We start from the raw sequence: 20,928 nt of genomic DNA on the forward strand, positions 1-20,928 counted from the left end.
AGTTATAATATAAATAACTTAAAGTACAGCATAGTTTCAAATATTTTATTAGGTTACTGAGGTGAAATATATTATTGTAAATTAATCTTAAGAAATATTTATATTGTTTCTCTTCATATTTTACTTCATTTCATAAAGAAAAGATGCAATAAGAGATGAAAATAAATAAGAACAGATGTAATGAAAAGAAAAGCAGTGGTGTCTGACTGAGTGGTGTGTAAAAGTAATTAATTATTAATTTAAAATAAAAATATTTATTATCAAAATTGCTTTAAACAGAAAAAATAATTTTATTATATTAAATCCTAGTGCTACAATACAATTAATTATGTATTTTGGTGTTGCACGTAAAACATCAAAAGTGTATCTTGAGAATTTTTTTTGTAAATTAAAATGAGAAATGTTTCTACATATGTGAGCAAGACAACCTGTTTTGTTATAGTTTACTTTAATTATTATTTTTTCCTTTTTCTATTATTAATGTGAATTTTTTTTTAAAAAAAAAAAAAAAAAAACTGCACTTTGTTACATATTCCCTTACTACAGTTGAAAATTTCAAATGAGTTGCCCTTCATTTAACAGCCTATGACTTATCAAAAACTGATATTTTTAAGTTAAAAATCAGTATTTCTAAATCTTCAATTTTTACCTTGGAAATGATGCCAAGCTTACTTAATAATTAAGTTTAAAATTTTGGTCATCTGGTTGCCCAACTTGAAACCTGTCTCTGTACAATGCAGAACAAAAAAACAAAGTTTTGTTTTCCTTCTTTCTAACAAACAAATATAAATAATTTTTCTTCCATTCTAAGTTTATGTATCATTTAACATGTTTTCCATACATTTCTTGGTTTTTGTCAGCTTTTTAGGGTAAAAAGAAGAAACAATTTCAGAAATATCAAAATAAAAGTTATCATGAAATCCAGAAAACCAGCATCAATGCAAGAATTGTAAAAATTTTGCTATAAGCGATTGGTGGGCTTTGCTGAGAAAAATAATTCATTGGACAAAAGCTTTCAGAAAAAGAGTGCAAGATAAAAATACTAAAACATTTTGAATAATTTTGGTGAAAGAAAAAAATACCCCCAAAGTATCGGAACAAACTTGAACAATTAATGAATTCAGCCCACAGACTAAAAGATTTAAATAAAAAAAATGCTACTTTTATAAACAGAAGCAAATATCATAATCCTTTCTTTCACATTTTTGCCTTTCTTAAACTGCATAGACTCCAAATCTCCATAAGTCTCCAAAGAGGACAAAGATTTCTCCACTCATTTCCCCACATAAAAGAGCTTGAAATGGCATTCTAGTTTAGCAGGGTAATAATGAAGAGAATTTTAATGTAAGAAAAGTATTGCTTAGTTGATATTTCAACCTTTTTACGATAAATTTACGTCTAAATAGAAGTGGATATAACGGATGGTAAAATATTTTAAATTAAGGAAAAAATTCCAGCTTTTCTTTGAAATTCCCTGATTTTTCCAGACATAAAAAAATTCCCTGATAATTGCAGGTTTTCAAAGTTTTACAGATGGGTGGCCACACTGATAATTATTAGCATATAAGCATTAAAATAGCTAAAAGAACATAGTATAAATTTAGAAAGTTCAAAAATAGCATACCTGTTGTCTTAAGCCTTGTGGTAATGTTTGAATGAAGCTTGTTGGATCAACAGGGGCATCTGGATTGGAGTTTTGAGCAGCTAATCTTTGTTGTTCAGCTCTTTGTTGAGCTAATACCTTTAAAGATACAAATTTTAATCTTAAACTCTATTGTTTAAGCAAAACTGCATTCGAATCTTTTCTTTTTTTTTTTATGGGAATAGTGGGTGATTTAATTGGCTTTTTTAAACTCATGAAAAAATATACTCCTTTACAGAAATAAAATAACAAAATCTATCAATAAAATTATTATATACTTATTTTCTCAAAAATATATTTTTATTAAGTTGCTTTGAAAATATGCTCACATCATAAGCAGAAAAATGTTGCATTCCATAAAAATTTTGAATTCCTTACTTTTGTGTAGTTTAAAATATACAAAAAGATTACAACTGAGTTATACTCTTCACAAACTAGTCACTCGTTAATAAAAATATATTGAAATGTGTTTTCTGTGTATTGTGCCATTATCTAGTGGAAATCCCAGAAACTTGTAAATTATTTGAAAACAATATAAGAAAAAATTCGATATAAAAAAATTTCACTCAGAAAAAAATGTGCTTCGCATTATTATTGCATTATTTAGTGTCAAATCCTTTATTTGAAACTAATAAATAATACAATAAATGATTAAGAATAGTTATAGTAATGAGGGGAAGATATTTCTGAATAAAATAGCACTTTGCCTTTCTACACATACTTTAATTACGGGTCGTCTTACATCCATATAAAATAATTTTCTTGGAGTTCTTAGTTAGTCCTAATTTTATTTGAGTGCACAATGAGTTTGCGTATGATTTTTTAACCTCAGAAATATTCAATTTCAACATTATGTAAATAAAATGCCAGTCAAACAAAAATAATGTTTCCCACCATATGATAAAATCATATGGTGTGAAAAAAATTTTTTTCATCATTAGAGTTAGTAAAAAAATAGTAAGCATTCCCACAGCAGCCCACCAATTATTTTACCAATATCGCCTGGAGTTTTTTCCCCTTTTTTCGCAACTCTTTTTTCCCTCCTTAATACAAAGAAACATAATTCAATTGTGAAATCTTTGAATCTTGAAATAATCTTTGATTTCAAAAACTTATCTATGTTCTTACTCACAACCACCAAGTTGGATGTAATAACTATGTTCCACAAAGAGTATGTTTTACAGATTGTTATCTATTGTTAAAAAAAGATATTTTATTAAAATTTGATTTTAATTTCAATAAAAAGTTCAGTAAATTTTTTTTTTTAATAGAAACTAGAGGTACTTTGTGTTTATAGCTAGATACTTAGATATTTTTGTTATGTGCATAATTAATCTTTTTTGTGTAATTAATCATAATAAATTTTTTAATGTGATTGCAAACTTAATCTCCATAAAATGCAATATTTTTTATCTCTAAAAAAAATTTTTTTTTTTTGGCTAACACCGATTTTGGCAAATTCAAAAGATGCTCTACATGACGATAATCCTCTCCACACAACTCTGTTCCAGTAGTTACAGCCATACTCAAAAGTTTTACAGAAATCAGTTTTATTGTGGGAAGTGCTTGAACACAAAGGTTTTTTTTTCTTGCTCAGTCAACTTATTTTTTTTTTTCAGAAGAAGCTAAGACACAAGCTGTCTGAATTGGGCAGATTGACGGTTCAGTAAACTTTATATGAATTTTTTTTCAATCTTCAATTTATTTTTTTAACTTTGAACAAGAGTGTAAACTAAATCGTAAGTAGTGACTACATTTGGACTTTAATTACAGTTAACTATATTTTCAGTAAAAAAGTAGTAAGCTACAAAAAAAACTTTTCACATTCGTACAGCATATAATACTTATAAAGTTTACACCTTTGAATAACCTAGTCATAATTTTCATAAATAAGAATTTCAATTTCTTCTTGTTGAAAAGTAGTTTTACCGATATGTCAGAACTAATAAATACGTTAAGCAGCAATTTCTGAAATATAAAAAGTAGCAAACCTCTTCTTGAATATTTGGAGGAAGGGCAGCTAAAAATTCTGGATTAACTTCAGTAAATGAACTGCCATCACTATTACTTTCATTTGTGACAGTCTGGGAGCGCTGTCTCAAACGTTGTAATCTCAACTGCTCAGCAATAACTTCTTGTCTAATGTTATCAGGTAGTGCTGCTAAAAAGGATGGATCAACTCCTTCAGGGATCTCAATTCCAGCTGCAACATGCATTGAAAGAAAAATTAATTGAGGATGAATTAGTATAGAGAGAAAATAGTAATAAAAAAAGCTTTATATATAATCACATTTTTATAATATATGATAGCTATCTAAATCCAATTCTACACAAATAATTAATGATTTGAGTCATCTAAAGCTATAGAATTCATGTCTAGGCATTGGTAACTACATGAGACACATAAATTCTGCACTTTTAAAGTCGCAAAGTATTGATTTAGTACCAATTGATGATTGTGCTGAAGAATTATTCGCACAGTATAAAACTTGTTTTCAAAAGATACACCAGGAAACAGAGAACTTTTATTTTAAAGCAGAAATACCAACTTATATTACATCTGAAAAGGCTGTGTAAAAATATGTTACACAACTATGAAATTAAAAGATTAATTTAAAACAATTGTCCAATACTTGCATTTTAAAAAAAACAGGAATTTTACAAAGTATTTCTCTTATACTTATATGGAATTATTTACAGGTAAAATACTACAAATAAAAAAAAAAGAGTAAAAAAAGGGAAATATTAAATTATTATGCTTGAGAAAAAATATATAAGACTTATTTGTTCTCAGCAAATTAAATAAAATATTTTTTCTTCAAATGCTGGTAGACAATAAAAGTACCAAATTACTAAATAGTAATTAAAAATACTAAGTAAATTTAAATCAAGTTTTTAAACTTCTACCTTTTAAGCTTTAGCCTTCAAACTTCATGCGCAAAAGAAAAATAAGTAAGTGACGGCTTTGCCTTTAATGTGTGTGTGTGTGTATATATATATATATAAAGAGGAAAGTCCCATGTCCGGAATCGATGGGACTTTGGTAAGAGCAGAAAATTGATTTTTCCAGAAAATAGGTCATAAAAGTACAACATCCTAATTCAATAAAAAATAACAAATAGACGATAATAATATCGAATTCAATCAACACAAATAAATCTACATGGTGTGTGCTATTTTCAAAGATTTTGTTACAGATTTCCACATGGTTTTTAAAATCTCGATAAAAAATTCGAAATACGCATTTCAGCTGAATTCATTTGTCAATCTACCCGATTAACAACGATTCCACGGTGAATTTGCAGATCGTTTTTTTGGCAGTTATTAAAACGGATTTTTACTTAATTTATAAAATCTCAATGTTTTGATATATTATTTTGATCGACAAACTTCGAACTGCACATTACGCATTCAATTATTGACGATTCCCCCGCAATTTCATGCGGATTTACGATCACATTTTTGTCAGTTATTGTTACAGATTTTCACAGTTTTTTAATGTTACATTATCATACACGGGAAATTTTGAATCACTTTTTAATGACTCTATTTGTAAAATTTTTTATTGCCCATGTGATTTTGTCGATCATCGGTTTGCAATTTCTAATTAGTTTCCAAAATTTACATTTCATTTTAAATTGAATGTGATGATTTGCAAATTCTGAATCGAGCTTTTGAATAATCGATTAATGACTCACTTTAGTCGTGACAACTTTCTATCAAATCAGCAATTTTTTCAAAATTTGTCATTTTCGCACACTCTGAAATTAAGTGTGACTTTTAGTAGTAATAATCCTTTTATGCAAAACTTGTAAAAAAAATATAGGATTTTTAGGGGGGCTGTAGTGAAATGCTAAATTTCGCTTCTGGGATATTCAATTTTTTTCATATTTAAGAGGAAATCTAATTAAAATCAAACAAAAACTGGAAGTCAGGTACAATTCAAAAAGAGAAAATTAGAGTGAAAATGGAGATTGGAAAGGGGGAAAGTTGTTGATTTTGACTGTTAAAAAGTGTCCCCAGCTAAGAATTTGTTCAGAAAGAAGTATGTGCTAAGTAAAATTATTATTTGTGACAGAACCAACTGAATTACCCAAATTATTTCCAATAAAATGGTTCCTAATAAAATAATTTAAAAAAATTGAAACATTCATATATATCTATTAGGCCAGTGGCCGAGTGGTAGCGCTTTATGCTCTTTTGCCACAGGTCTCTGATTCAGTTCTCAGACCCTATAAGGTTGACTCAGCCATTCATCCTCAAGTGGGTTGATAAAATGAGTACCGAGCATACTTGGGGCTAAAGACTGGGGGTTTTGCATTTAGCTTACCATCCAACTGGAATATCTGCTACCGCATCCCAGAGCACAAGGTCAAGAAAACTGGAATGGACACAGTAGGCCTTTGCCCTCAATGGGCAGCATACCCACCACTGAGTTTAGTATATATATATATACATATAAAAAACATAAACATGAATATTACTTGCCATTCAGTAAATTTTACCACTAATGTAATATTATTTCTCACAATAATCCTTAGATTTAAAAAGTTATCACATTTTCAGTTATACATTAACTTTTAAACCCTTAAACCAGCAAAAACTAAGCTAATTCTGTTTATATATATATATATATATATATATATATATATATATATATATACATATATACATATATATATATATATATATATAAATATATATATTTCAAATATTAACATACAATTGGAAATTATGCTGTTTCAAAATCATTAAATACAAATTAAATACTCTTACCACCTAATAAACAGGAGGCTTCAGGAGTATCAGTAGATAATGCACCTTCTCTTTCACTAAGTAAAAAAAAAAGGCATGTCATAAGATGCTTAAAACCACAACAAAAAGTCAACATTATAAGTAAATACATAAGATGAGTAGTGACATTTTGGTAACACATGTAAATTTAGATGGCTAATTTCCTTATTTAATTTTTACATACCATACAAAGTTTTCTTGCCTAAAATACACAAATTTTTAAAATCTAGCATTAAATCGAGAAAAGCCAAACTGCTTTAATGCAAGTTCTAATTTTATGAAGTAGTTTAACACTTGAGCATTTTAGTAAAAACACACAACGGCAATGGAATGGCCATTATACTTTTTCAGAGCTTATCACTCGAAAAAGAATTAATGAATTCAAATTCACAAAAAAGAATTTTTTTTTGTAAAAATTTTCATGCATTTTCTTTAAGTAAAAGATAAACTTCAATAACTTAACCAACTGATGTAAAGGAGTTTATATGGTTTGGTTTTGTAAGACAAACTTAATTTTAAATAGATTTATTGTAGAATTTAGTAAGCATTTCTACTTTTAGTTAAAAAAAAATTTTTAATTTGTTTTAGTTATAAACTTTTCTAGCTAAAAAATTATGTACCAAAATTCTGTTTTGAAATTAAAAATTAAATCCAATTTAAATTCATGTGTCTAAAAATTTTTTTTTGATGTATGTAAAATGCAAGAAGATATGCTATATGTCAGAATAATGTGATTATTTCCAATTAAAAAAATATTACAATTAATATAAAAAAAGTTCACAAAACAAAAGAAAAAGGTTTTTATAATTAAAAAGACATTACTTTGACAACTTCTGTTCCAAGATCAGATATTCAGCTATTAAGGGCCAATTTTACTGACTCAAAGGACTGACAAAAAATCTAATTAATGTTTACCATTAATAAGGCAACAGAAGAAAATACAAAATGTACTTCATCTAAAAAACATTCCTGTTTTCCTGCAATGGATTGGGATTATTGAAATCCCAATATGGTAGTAGCTGCAATCTGGAAACCTTTTGCACACAATTATAAAAATACTTTATACAAATTTCACACAAAAAATACTTTAACATTTTTATATTTTACTTTTTTATTCAATAATGTTCATAATACTTGTGAATTTTAAGGTATTGTGCAAAATAAAAAAAAAAAAAGAACTAATAAGATAGGGTATATTTTGTGACACTTACGACTGAGGATGACAAAAGAAAGTATAGAAATAGGAATATAGTTAAACAAGAACTTTCCTCAGTGTTTAAATATGAAATGATAGTAGAAAAGGAAAGAAAGAAAAAAGTGGCACCTAGAATATCTTTTGATCCAATTAAGAAGCCCACCATTTAAGTAACACCCATGTATGTTTAAACATTTAAAATTGCAAAATTTATCATCATCATGGTTGGCCAGAGAGTCCTATGTGAGCCAATGTCTTTCTCTGAAGATTTCTCCACGACGACTTCCGATTTATCTTTGAACTAAAATTCCTTTCATTAATTGCAAGAAAATTTAACTCAATGCTAAATGTAAATATTCTCACTGTAGTGTAAACATTAAGGTTCTAGGACAGATTTTGTCTGAGTCTTTCAGGCGGGCGTCGATTGCGTCACAGATCATTGCGGCTTGACGTGATGTAGGTGTAATTTTCAGGATCCTGGATGTTTTGCACTGGATATTGCAATTAAAACTTATGCGAACCTTACATGTTATAGTTTTGAGTTAAAGTTCATCTGAAATGGCGAAATCGTTAAAGCGAAAACATAATCAGCAGTATAAAGAAGCTTATTCTGAGACATGGCCTATTATGCAAAGTTAGAGAGTCAAATCTGGATATACGGTCGCTGTAAGTAAAGTTAGAGAACTTAAGTGTAATTGAAGCTGAAGCATTATTTACGAGCTTTTTAATAGAGCACAATTGCTCTACTGCAGCATCAGACCATGCTGGGCCGTTGTTTCGAAAATTTTTCCCTGATTCGGAAATGGCGACAAAATATGCCTGTGCTAGAACCAAGACAAGTTCAATAATAAAACGTTTTTCGAATTCTACCATTGAAACAATCTGTCAGTTTCTGAAAACATCATTATTCATCCGGCAGATGGTAGTAAGATATTCTCCGTCATAGAGACATATTTAGATTAAACGGCGGCGAAAAAATTTAACGATGATATTGTCTTTGAAGAAACTTACTTGCTTAACCACTTTCTTGTTCCAGTGGGTTTAAAAAGCAAAATCCTTTTTATTGTATTGTCATCACTCATTCGAATCAGGTGGGCCACCCAATTCATTCTATTTATTTTTATGTATTTAATATCAGGTTGTTCATAAATCTTGTACAGTTCAAGGTTAAATCTCCTTCTCCAGTTATTGTTTTCATTCACACCACCAAATATACTCCGCAAAATCTTTCTCTCAAATATTGCGACACGATTTTCCTCCAGTTTTGTCATTGTCCAAGCTTCAGAAACGTAAGTCAAGACTAGTCGGACAAGAGTTTTGTAGATTAAGAACTTTGCTTTTCTAGAAAGAAACCTAGATTTAATAAATCTTCCCAGCACATAGACCCTACTTGCCAGATAAGAGTCAGTTTTTTATTTCAGTAGCCATTCTGTTGTCAATGGTAATAATTGAAAGTCTCGTCAATTTAATGAGTTTTGAAGGTATTTTAAAAGTATTCATTGCTTCAAAAAGATAATTTTTATTGATACTATCAAAAACAGCCTTGAAATCAATAAAAAGATGTGTTTCAATGCTAAATTCCATTGATTTCTCTAAAATCTGATGGAGACAAAATATCTGATCTTTAGTTGATTTTCCAGCATGGAATCCACATTAATATTTTTCTATTTGAGAGTCAATAAATGGTAACAGTCTGAGAAATAAAATTCTAGATTTGCTGCCCTGATCTCCTCAATAGTTGGAGCCTCAACTTCTATGTCATTTATGAATTTAGGTGCAATTATTTCAACATCCTTACAATTATCATTTAGAAGTTCTTTAAAATGTTCAAGCCATTGTTTTAAAATGTCTTGTTTATCTGTAATAAGTTCACTAAATTTGTTTTTGCATAGATTAGAGGTCTGTTTAAAGTCCAATCGACTGCGGCTAATTTTACGATAGAATGCCCTGCATTCATTAATGGATTTCAGATGTTCAACATCCTTAAACAATTCTTCATCAAAGATCCTTTTCTTTTGCCTAAAGAGTTTCTTCACCTCTTTTCTGCATCTATGGTACTCCTCTGCACTATTTCTTGTGTGTGCTTGTATCATATGTTTACATGCAACATTCTTTTTATCATTAGCAATGGCACAGTCAATACCATACCAATCTTTAACCTGTTTCTCAGTTACTTTACCAATCATGGTATTCGCAGCGTTACAGATACTGTCTGTTATACATTTCCATTTATTTTCCACAGTACCATCACAACTCTTTAAACTCAATTGTTCCTTTACTTTTTCACAATATTAAAGTCTTATCCTTTCATTTTTAAGTTAATCAGTCATTCTCTCTAAGTTTCTCCCTTGAACTGTTTGATTAGTATAAGTGCCACATGGAGCACGCCAGGTAGCTTTATGAATATTTTTATGTGGAAAGGACGTGCTTCCTATAATCATATTATGTGAAGCAGCAAAATCAATTTGTGTCCATTATCATTGGTTGTATCATGTAAGCTAAATCTGCCAGTCACCAATTTAAATTCCCTTTCTCTACCTACTTTAGCATTTAGATCTCTCAAAATAATTTTTGTATCATATTTTGGAAAACTGTAGTCAATTTTGTCTAAATTTTCATAATTTCCTTATCTTCCTCTGTTTTATCTTCAGTTGGTGCATAAGAACAGATAATACTGAAATCAAAGAACTTTCCTTTGATTTTGAGCTTACACAGTCTCGGAGAGATTGCCTCAAAATCCAAAATCAGGTGTAGACAGGGTGCGTAGCCAAATCTTTGAATCAAAAATAAGCCCTTTTTAAAAACTTTTCAAGCACTTTACAAAAATTTTTAAGCACTCAAAAAATTCATATTCAAGCAATGATATTATTGAAAAACAAAAACTTTTTATAAACAGTTTTAGCGTTTAAAAAAAAAAAAAAAAAAAAAAAAAAAACGGGCGTAAATCGAAACAATCAGTACTTTCCCACATCACCGAGTGAATTCAACTTGACCCTGAACTCAGAACAAAAGTACCCTTATCCCCTACGCCAAAAAAAAGTGTTAGAAGTAAAATAAAATAAACAAGAACAAAATTAAAATACATTAAAAAGAAAAACATTTCATAAGGATCTGATATTCTTTATCCGAATTGGAGCACTCGGGTTACGGTTTAAAGTGTGCGTGCATGCACAAGTCATAACGTGGGTACGACATGAAGTCCGCATGAACGATTACGTAGCAAACTCCCCATTTTTCGTGAAATGCATGGGATCCACCAGATATCACTGAAGGGAGAAGAAAAAAAATTTCGGAAAAAAAAGCACTTTTTTAAAACGCCAGCTGAAAAAAGCACCTTTAAAAGCTTTTAAAAACGAAATCCCCAAAAAACCACCTTTAAGTACTTTTTACAAACGCTACGCACCCTGTGTAGAGTGATCCCTTGTTTTTCATAGTTAATGGGGACCAGAACCTTCCGCGAAAGCTGAAGTAGGATTTGCCCCTAGGAATTTTCATGTACGTGGGTACACGAATGTTTTAAATATGTAAACAGTATTTATACTTTACACATTTAAGACAAAAATTACAACAGTATACATATTTACTTAAACGTGTCAGTGCTAATTATGAAGTGTAATTACAAAACCTTATACAGTAATAAACATTAATCAACATTGCTTTCTGAAAGAGTCGAAGAGTCTTGTGTTGGTGGCGGAGGAGAGGCTCTCACTTGACTCATAGAAGCTTAAGGATCACTCGGAGACTCTTCTACTGGAGGCGCTGACGGTAGAGCCCGGGGACTTTACCTTGACGATAAACACGGTGATGGGTAGTTGTCCTTGTTTTTTCTTTTCCTTCATAATTGCCCTGTACAAGGGCATAACCCCATCAACGTGATTGCTGAACTCGACAGCTCGAACCATATTGTCGTCAATGTCTTGTGCAAATTATTGCATCGCTTTTGCCATGTTGCGCAATTGTTGCAGATTCTCCAGGGTAAGTCCACACTTTTCAGTTTCTTCTTCGTCTTCCTCATTTGCAGACTTTGTCATCTCAAGGAGGTCTTCATTGGTCAGGTCTGAGTGGCAATCAATAAGGGCGCTGATGTCTTTTGTCATGTCGACAAATCCTTCATTCCTTATGATGTGAGCCAGCCTCACTGCCTCCTCTACCACTGATTGATGAACTTCTTCAGGAGTGAAGCCTGGATAGTCTTGCACCACGCTCTGCCATAATTTCCTCCAGCTAGATTTTATGGTCTCACTCTTCAAGTCCTTTAATGCTTGCTGAATATTAGACAAACATGAGGCAATGTTGTAACTGCGCCAGTATGCTTTCAAGGTGAATTCGTCATTGGTATCATTAACTGCCGAGATGAGGCCCTCCATTGTATTGCGAGTATAGAGTACCTTAAAGGCACGAATGACACCTTGATCCATTGGCTGAATTAGAGATGTAGTGTTCGGGGTCAGAAACTATCTGCACACTATCATATAGCAGGTCCGTTGCATAGCCTCCTGCACAGTCCAACAGGAGAAGGACCTTATCCTTCTCTCTCGTGCATCAACATGAAACAATGCTACTTTCCGCAATGTGGCTATTGACATGATTGTATTTTTTCATTTCTATTTTTTGTTGAATATTTTGGAAAAACCCGCGAAACACTGAAGCCGTAAAACATGAAGCGCGGAATGGTGAGGGAACACTGTACTCTTTTGCTTACGATAAAGCCAGTGCCCTCAATATGTTTTTTGAGGTGACCAACTGAAAAAAACAGTAGAATTCCTTTTATTCAATGTTCTATTGCCAATGCATCTAAGCTCCTCAATGGCAATCAAATCAATATTGTATTGTTTCATCTGTTCTAACAGCAAATGCAAAGCCTTGGCTCTATAGAGAGACAGAACATTCAAGTTTCCAATTCTCATATCCAAATTTCGCTTTCCAAATAGTTTCCACGAAGTCATCCGGGATTTTTTCTTCTAAGGATTTCGTAACAAAACATTTTTACAGGATAGAGGTGTCAACCCTATGCCCAACCCACAACCTGGTGAACCAGTCTCCTGATATAATCCCCAGATTGCAAAATTAAACACAAAAAATGTACTTTCTCTGAATAAATAATTTTTTTCAAAAATTCTTATTTTGACCCTCAAAATGAAGGAGTTGACCACAATCTAGAAAATAAGGTCTTAATAGATTAGTCAAGAGATGCATATTTCTTGGTAAGAAGGAAAGAACTTAGTAAGAAAGAAAGAACTTGAGAAGAAAATCTATTAACTATTGCACAAAACTCCTAACTTTGCTTATCCAAATGTAATTCCATTAAAAAAATATTTAATTACTTATTAATAACAATATTACCTGGTAGGAGAATCTACATCATATGACAAACCATCTGAATCCAGTTCATTTGAATGAATCTCAATCATACCTGGTCTGCTAAACGCTTCCTCATTAATTGAATTTTCTTGGGCACTATTCATTACTGGAGATGATGGCTCTGAAGAGTCACCAAGATCTATAAAGGGAATATCTGACTCTTCAGTTGAGGACTCCAGCAGTGACGACCTATATACATTTGAAGAAACATTTTTATTAGATTTTCAATAATACGATTCATAGAGTTTATTATTCTTTGCAAAGGTTATCTGATGTAAGAAGTTGTGCGATTTCTCTTGAATGTTTTCTATATGTATCTGAATAAGTTGATTTCTCTTGATTGTTGTCTATATGTATCTGAATAAGTATGTCTGAAATCTGTTGATGGCGCAGGCAATGAAGACCTACCTTCATTTGAGGAAACATTTAAGTTAAGTTTCTGATCTGAAGAGTTCATAAAATTCAATATTCATTGCCTGGTAGATGAATCTACATCATATGACAAACAATCTGAATCCAGTTCATTTGAATAACACTCAATCATACCTGATGGTCTGCTAAACTCTTCCACATATAATGAATTTTCTTGGGCACTATTCATTAGTGGAGATGGATTTGATGAATCACATAAATCAAATAAGTGGAATAACTGGAGAAGATGGATCACATAAGTCAATAAGTGAAAAAACTGACTCTTCAGTTGAGGACTCAAGCAGTGACGACCTATATACATTTGAAGAAACATATAACTTAGGTTTTCAGTCAGAAGATTCATAAAATTTATTAATCTTTGCAAAGTTTATCTCATGTGATGTAATGGTTATCTGATGTAAGAAGTTGTGCGATATCTCTTGATTGTTTTCTATATGTATCTGAATAAGTTGATTTCTCTTGATTGTTGTCTATATGTATCTGAATAAGTATGTCTGAAATCTGTTGATGGTGCAGGCAATGAAGACCTACCTTCATTTGAGGAAACATTTAAGTTAAGTTTTTGATCTGAAGAGTTCATAAAATTCAATATTCTTTGCAAAATTTCAGCATGGTAATCTGAGGAAAAAGGTTGTGTGGTTTCTCTTGATTGTTGTCTATATGTATCTGTTGATAGTGCAGGCAATGAAGTCCTATCTTCAGTTGAGGAAATATTTCAATTAGGCTCTTGATCAGAAGAGTTCATAAAATTCAATATTCTTCGTAAAGTTTTTGCATGGTAATCTGATGAAATTGGTTGACTGGTTTCTCTTGATTGTTGTCTACGTGTATATGAATAAGTTTGTCTGAAATTGCCTCCTGCCTGTTCTAAATTTCCCAAATTATGTTCCCTGGTTGGAAAAGATTTGATAACTTAGAAATAAATTAACTGAACTAAAATGGTGTATTTTGTCATTAAATAAAATATAAAAAAATAAGTAATTATTAAAAGAAATTTTTTTATGCTGAATTATCTTTGGATGTGCGAAATGTTATCAATGGGTAATTTTTTTTTTTTTTTTTTGAATTGTTCAAAAAGTTCAAGATAGAGCAAAATATGCAAAAAGTAAAATAAAGATGAAGGGATCTGTAGAATATAGAAATGCAAGTAATTACATTTCATAGCAACGGACGGTGAATGTTTATGCTTTATCAAGTTGGATGACATGCTGTAAGTAATGCCAGAGATTGAATTAGGCTTAATCACAACAGTTGATCAACTGATCAGATTCATCAATATGCATTATGTGTTAATATGAAATAAAAATGTGACATTTAAATAGCTAATTAATAGCATAAATTGTTAAGTAAATGAAATACAACCCCCTTCTTCCTAAACCACAAAGAAATGCAATAGTGGTAAGGATATGCTGAAGAGCACATAAACTCGAAATAACAAATAATGAATTCCTCGAAGATAGCAATGATAGGTGAAAATTTTTTATCTGAATTGATTTAAGGCATATCTTGATGTTCAAAGCCTCAGTGAGAGTAAACGTGCTAAAGTTCCTTGATAGATTATTAAAGGAAGATGACATTGACTTAAAAAATTTATTTAGTCATGAAAAAAGCTTGAAAGGGCACAGTTGAAATTACGCAGGCTTAGAATGAGCCACAGGACAACATTTATAAAAAAAAAAAAATCAGGAAATTTTTTGGAAAAGTATATATATATATATATATACAGTGTAACGTCCCATATCCGGACGTCCCTTTCCCGGAAGGATCGATTTCCCGGACACTTTTTAACAATCAAAATAAACAAACATCTCTTGATCTTCCCCTCCCCCCCCAAAAAAAAGGAAACAGAAAAGACCACCAAGTCCGTGGAGTGACCATTAGTGACGCTCCTCTTCTGGAATGCAGAGAAAGAGGGTAATTTGTTTTCAATAGAGCACAACTGAGTCCCCTCCCCCCCTTCTTTCGTATGCAGCTGGCTAGTAGATGAGGCATTTCCTGGAACCTTTTTACTGTAGAAAAGGGTAAACGTGGAGGGGGAGTATGTCCTTGAGAAACATTGTCCATTCAATATTTAGGAGGCGGGGAAAAAAAAGGGGGTAACATTCTTTCTTTAGCATTGACATGAAAAAGATTTCAAGACTCCCATGCCACTAAAATATGAATTCGACTAACAAAAGTCCTTTTATTCCAAACCAAGAACTAAATTAGATTTCTCTGAAATTTATTCCTTTTTTTCATGCAGTGCACCTGCAAATACATTATAGGAACAGGCGAATACCTTGGCGAAATAAGTCTTGCAAAATACTCTGAAATTAATTTCTCTCGCCAAATATCTCGTATTTAAAGCAATCTAACGCGTCACATTTGTTCGTTTTTACCGATCTAGCATTTGTGAGTTAAGAATTTGTGATTATCGACAGCTTGCTTCCTTTAATTATTTTTATTAAGTTTTTTGACAAGTTATTGTTTTTTTAAGTTTTTAACTGCGTAATTTTTATTAAGTTTTAATTGAGTTACTGTTATTCGTGTTATTTTTTTTAAAGTTATTTTTGTTTATTACCTTTTATTTTTCTTACGATGTCTTCACGTCCGTCGAAGAAAAGAAAAAATGTTTCTTTATCAATTAAAGAAAAAGTAGAGTTACTGAGAAAATTGGACATGGGCACTTCAGTATCTAAGTTGTGCGACGAATATAAAGTAGGAAAGTCTACTGTGCACGATATAAAAAAACAGAAAGAGAAACTTTTTGACTATTTTTCAAACTCAGACACACCTCTTGCAATGAAGGATCGAAAATATATACGAAATGCAAAAAAACACGAGGATTACGATAGAGTTATGATTGAGTGGGTACGACAACGCAGTAGTGAAGGCGTACCGTTAACGGGACCAATGTTAATGGCTCAAGCAAAGATTTTTCATGAGGATATGGCCATTCAAGAGGAGTGCAGCTACAGCACTGGATGGTTGAAAGCCTTTAAAAAAAGACATGGTATGCGCCAGCTATCTATTTGCGGAGATCGTGCGGAAGCTGACACCGAAGCTGCTGAAAAATTTATAGAAGATTTTGAAGAATTAATTAAAAATGAAGACTTGTCACCAGAACAAGTATATAATGCCGATGAGACTGGACTGTTTTGGCGGTATGTACCCCGAAAGACTTTAGCCGCAGCTGAGGAAAAGAATCCAACCGGTGTTAAGGACTGTAAAGTAAGAATGACAATTATGGCGCGTGCAAATGCTTCAGGTACACACAAATGCAAATTGTTTACAATTGGTAAAAGTGCACGCCCTCGCGCCCTAAAGGGTGTTAAAGTGTTACCCGTAAATTATCGATCTAACCGAAAAGCCTGGATGACCCAGCAACTAATGGAAGAATGGTTGGACAACGATTTTGTGCCGCAAGTCAGAAAGCATTTTCAGTCGATTGGCTTGGAAGAAAAAAAACCACTTTTAATACTGGATAATTGCTCTGCCCACAAAATACCGTTATTGATGGAAAGGGCAAATGTTTCTGTTGTGTTCTTGCCACCCAACTGCACTTCAATTTTGCAGCCGATGGATAACGGTATCTTAAGATCCTTCAAGTGCAAATATAAAACGCAATTCTTGATGTCAATGCTGACCTCTTTAAATGATGGCCAAAACTTACAAGACTTCGTTAAGTCTTATTCCATAAAGACTGCCATATGGAATATAGCAAAAGCGTGGGATGAAGTTGATCAAAAGACCCTTAAGAATGCTTGGAATAATATTTGGCCAGCAACTATTTTTTTTGGTAATGATGAGGACGAGCCCCTCTTTGAAGGTTTTCGTCCAAACAAAGAGAAAGAAAGTGTGAGAGAGTTGTTGCACTACATCAAAAGTCATTGTGAGAGGGAAAAATTAGATGAAGAAGATGTTGTAGAAACACTAAACTGCGACGATGATGCCCCAACTGTGTCCCAATTAACCGACGAGGAGATCAAAAACATAGCTTTAAACAAGCAGGATAGTGACACAGAAAGTGTAGATAGTGAAGAAGAAATAGCAGAAGAGAGGATTTCAACTGACGATTTAGTTAATCATTTAGATATTGCCATTAAAGGACTGGAACAAAGAGACTATATTTCTGAACAAGAAATCATGTCCCTTCATAGGATTAAGGAAAAATTGCTCAATAAGAAACCGAAAATGAAACAGCTTTCTTTAAAGGATATGTTTAAAAAATAAAATATTTATAGTGCCTACGCATTTTTTATTAGGAGTTTTTGATTTCTATGTAAGGTAAATAATTGATCTTTATTTTACGTAAGCATTATTTTTTTAATATTTTGTTTGATTTAAATCGTTGAGAAAGGCAATTTTTTTTCTGGTTTCTTGTAACATTAATTTAATTTTTTTTTTGTCATTTTAAAGCTTTTTAAATGATTAGTTGCGATTTATTTACGTGATGTGTTATGGACTTATACTATGCTTATTTTAAAAATCAGAAGTTTTTTTTCTTCCTTAGATGGTTGAGTCAGTAATTCCCTCTTCTTTAATGCATTTTATAACTGCGTATTTGGCGTAATTTTGATAACTAATCAATTTTCTATAATGTTAATGGTTAGTTGATTTTCCCGACGACCACGATAAATTGACAAATTATGTATTAAAGTTTAAATAAAAAAAAAAAGAAGAAATAACAGTTTGGCGTGTCGATTATCGTTTTCAATAAGTACGATGGTTTTCTGTATTTTTTCTAAGTTAGTGTGGTCAATTATGTCTCGAGGTGTAATATTGCGCCAGATTATTTTTTAAACGATTAAATAAAGCATAGTAATATTTAAACATTATTAATGAATAAAGAACAGACATATTTCGGCCGTTTTAGAATTCCAATGCAATTCTTTTATTCACCTCATTTAGTAAAGGATAGCTGTGTATTTTCTTTAAAAGATTTCTTTTCAACTTGTCAAGTGATAACAATCCTCCCCCTCTTAAGCCAGGCGAAATTAATATGCCCTTCCTTAACGTTGTTTTGACAACCACTAACGTGATTCTTTCAGTCCCACAAGAAAAAATAAAGATAACTCCATCAGCATGCCGCGCCCTAACGCTTGATTGATAACTTCCCCGCCCTCAACTTGAATGATCTCTTTACACATATTTTCTCTACACAAATAAGGAGGGAATGGATTTTTCTCCCCCACCTACCCACCTTAATGAATGACGGGGAATCCCGTTTCTTCCTTGAATCGTTCTAGTTCAAAATGGCGGATAGAGCAAATTAATATTTTCATTACTACTGTCAATTTTTTTTCGTTTTCTAAATTTTAAGCACTAATTATTTTTTTTCTAATATTTTGTTTTCGATTGATTAAATATCACATTATTGCCCAACAAATTCGATTGATTAAATAAAACATTATTGCCCAAAAAATAACGTTCATTTATTTTTTGCTTCTTAGATTCAGATCGTTTATTAGATCATTTTTAAGCTTTGTTTATCTTAGGGGTGTATTATACGGAAAAATCTATTATCCGGACTTCGGGAAGTCCCACCGATTCCGGATACGCGACGTTCCACTGTGTATATATATATATATATATATATATATATATAAATATATACATATATATATATATATATATATAAATATATATATATTTACACAAAGTAACTTTTAAAAAGACTAACTAAAAAAGAATAATTTGCTCTCTTAAATGTATAAAAGGAAATTTCAATGATAATAACGATAAAATATACTATTTTTAATTTCAGTATTTCTTTGTTTTGAATAGAAAGTTTTAGGGTTCTAGGACCAACAGAGGAATGTTTTGATCACAAAGTTCTTTATTTCCATATTTACTAATATTTTGGGTTTGTGGCGAATATTGATGGAAGAAATACCATAACCTTTTTTTCGCTCTTATAAAATCACACGATGGAGCAGAATTTCTAAATCCGGCGATGCTTATATGCCTTGCCAAAATAATCATCTTGAATGGTTACTTCCTACTCATTTTTCTTTGTCCTTGCATCATAAGAGCACATTTGATTTATCCACATCAAATTGAAGTCCTGCTTCCCAGCTTTTAAGATAACTTTAAATTCAGCTGCATAACTGACTACTTTTCTTTCAGACGTGGTAATATAGTTATATGCAGAGGTAGTACATCAAATTCCTAAGATAGCCAGGTGCGGTTCTATCAGAAACAAGAGAGCAAGATATCACCACAAATGCTTATTGCTAGATCTGCAGGAGAAATAACAATGAATACCACCAGCAGAACCTATCTAAAATTAAACCAGAGTAAAATCAGGTTCAAGAACACTACTGGGATTATCCATGTTCGCCTTGGGAAGGAATGCATATAAATTTTGCATGACCATTTTTTAAGCATCATTTTCTCATAATAGTTGATACTTATTGCTAGAAGCTTATTCCATTAAAATGTTTATGCAACAATCAATTGTCTAAGATAGTGATTTGAAAATGATATTGCACGGAATCCTTTGGGTCCGTGGAAAGGTCACAGAGGCTCCTGTTTCCAAATTGGCTTACCTGATAATCATTTTCCACCTCTATAACGGTCTTTCTCCATTTCAAGGAAAAACATATTTCAGCTTCATTTATTCGTATTGAGCTTATACATACCTTATATATATCCGTGGAAAGGTCACAGAGGCTCCCTGTTTCCAAATTGGCTTACCTGATAATCATTCTCAACGTTCATAACGGCTTTTTTTTTATTCTTATTCAGCTTATACATACATCAAAAACTAATTTTCAGTTAGACCAAATGTCACTTGAGGCTTTTCAAAATTTAACTGTTAAACATAAAACACAATCTAAAAATTGTTGATGAACAACTATTAAGTCAAGTTTCTCAAAAATAGGTCAATAACTAAGGATCCCATTGTTGAAAAAATTGGAAACAGCTGGTTTAAGAGTTTCTGGTTGGTTCAACTGTGCCAGATTGTTGCTCATTTAACATTACCTGGTGCGCACCTGTGAATCTAAGTCACAGAGGCGAGCAATATTACCCACACCACACTCCCACAGATCCGTTCACATTCACACAACAGAAGATGAAACACAGAGAGAAACATCCATGTCCTGAACAGAATTTAAATCTGCAAACATTGGTTTTGCAGTCAGTCACAATGACTGCTTGACAACCTGGCCAACTTTTTTTTTCAATATTGCGGCTATACCCTAAATTCTAAAGGTAATAAATCTGAATCTATCAGGGGAAAAAAGTATATTCATGGAGAGAAAATAAGTTTTTGTACCAGATGTCTTTGCCTTAAAATAGGGGAGCACAACCTTTTTAAAAAAAGGCCACTTGCACAGCTGGTTGACTAACGAAAGGTCACTTATTTATTTATATTGGTGGCAAATTTGATAATTTTTATCCTACAATTGCTAAACACTAAATATTACTCTTAGTAAACTTAATAACATATTTTCAGAAAATTAAATATTTTTAATTATTAGAATTTATTCAAAAATGAAAAAAAAGACTTTTTTTTTTG

The 20,928-nt window shown here is 31.6% G+C and overlaps 1 protein-coding gene across 14 annotated transcripts in view; it reads right to left on the minus strand.

Annotated features, from left to right (window-relative positions):
• Positions 1–20,928, minus strand: part of HUWE1 (HECT, UBA and WWE domain containing E3 ubiquitin protein ligase 1) — a 294,173-nt gene that overhangs the window by 65,749 nt on the left and 207,496 nt on the right. For 7 of the 14 annotated variants that reach the window (XM_087154722.1, XM_087154721.1, XM_087154720.1 and 4 more), the window contains 4 exons: positions 12,975–13,181; positions 6,419–6,474; positions 3,634–3,845; positions 1,625–1,741 (listed from right to left, as the gene is read on the minus strand). In XM_087154722.1, the coding sequence (XP_087010848.1) occupies positions 1,625–1,741; positions 3,634–3,845; positions 6,419–6,474; positions 12,975–13,181 (592 nt within the window). The remainder of the gene's footprint in view (positions 1–1,624; positions 1,742–3,633; positions 3,846–6,418; positions 6,475–12,974; positions 13,182–20,928) is intronic. The other 7 variants (XM_087154731.1, XM_087154728.1, XM_087154729.1 and 4 more) reach the window with 3 other exon arrangements.

Source organism: Parasteatoda tepidariorum, chromosome 11, assembly GCF_982258835.1.
Source record: "Parasteatoda tepidariorum strain Cologne lab strain chromosome 11, Ptep-v5.0, whole genome shotgun sequence".
In the NCBI taxonomy this organism is placed as follows: Eukaryota; Metazoa; Arthropoda; class Arachnida; order Araneae; family Theridiidae; genus Parasteatoda; species Parasteatoda tepidariorum.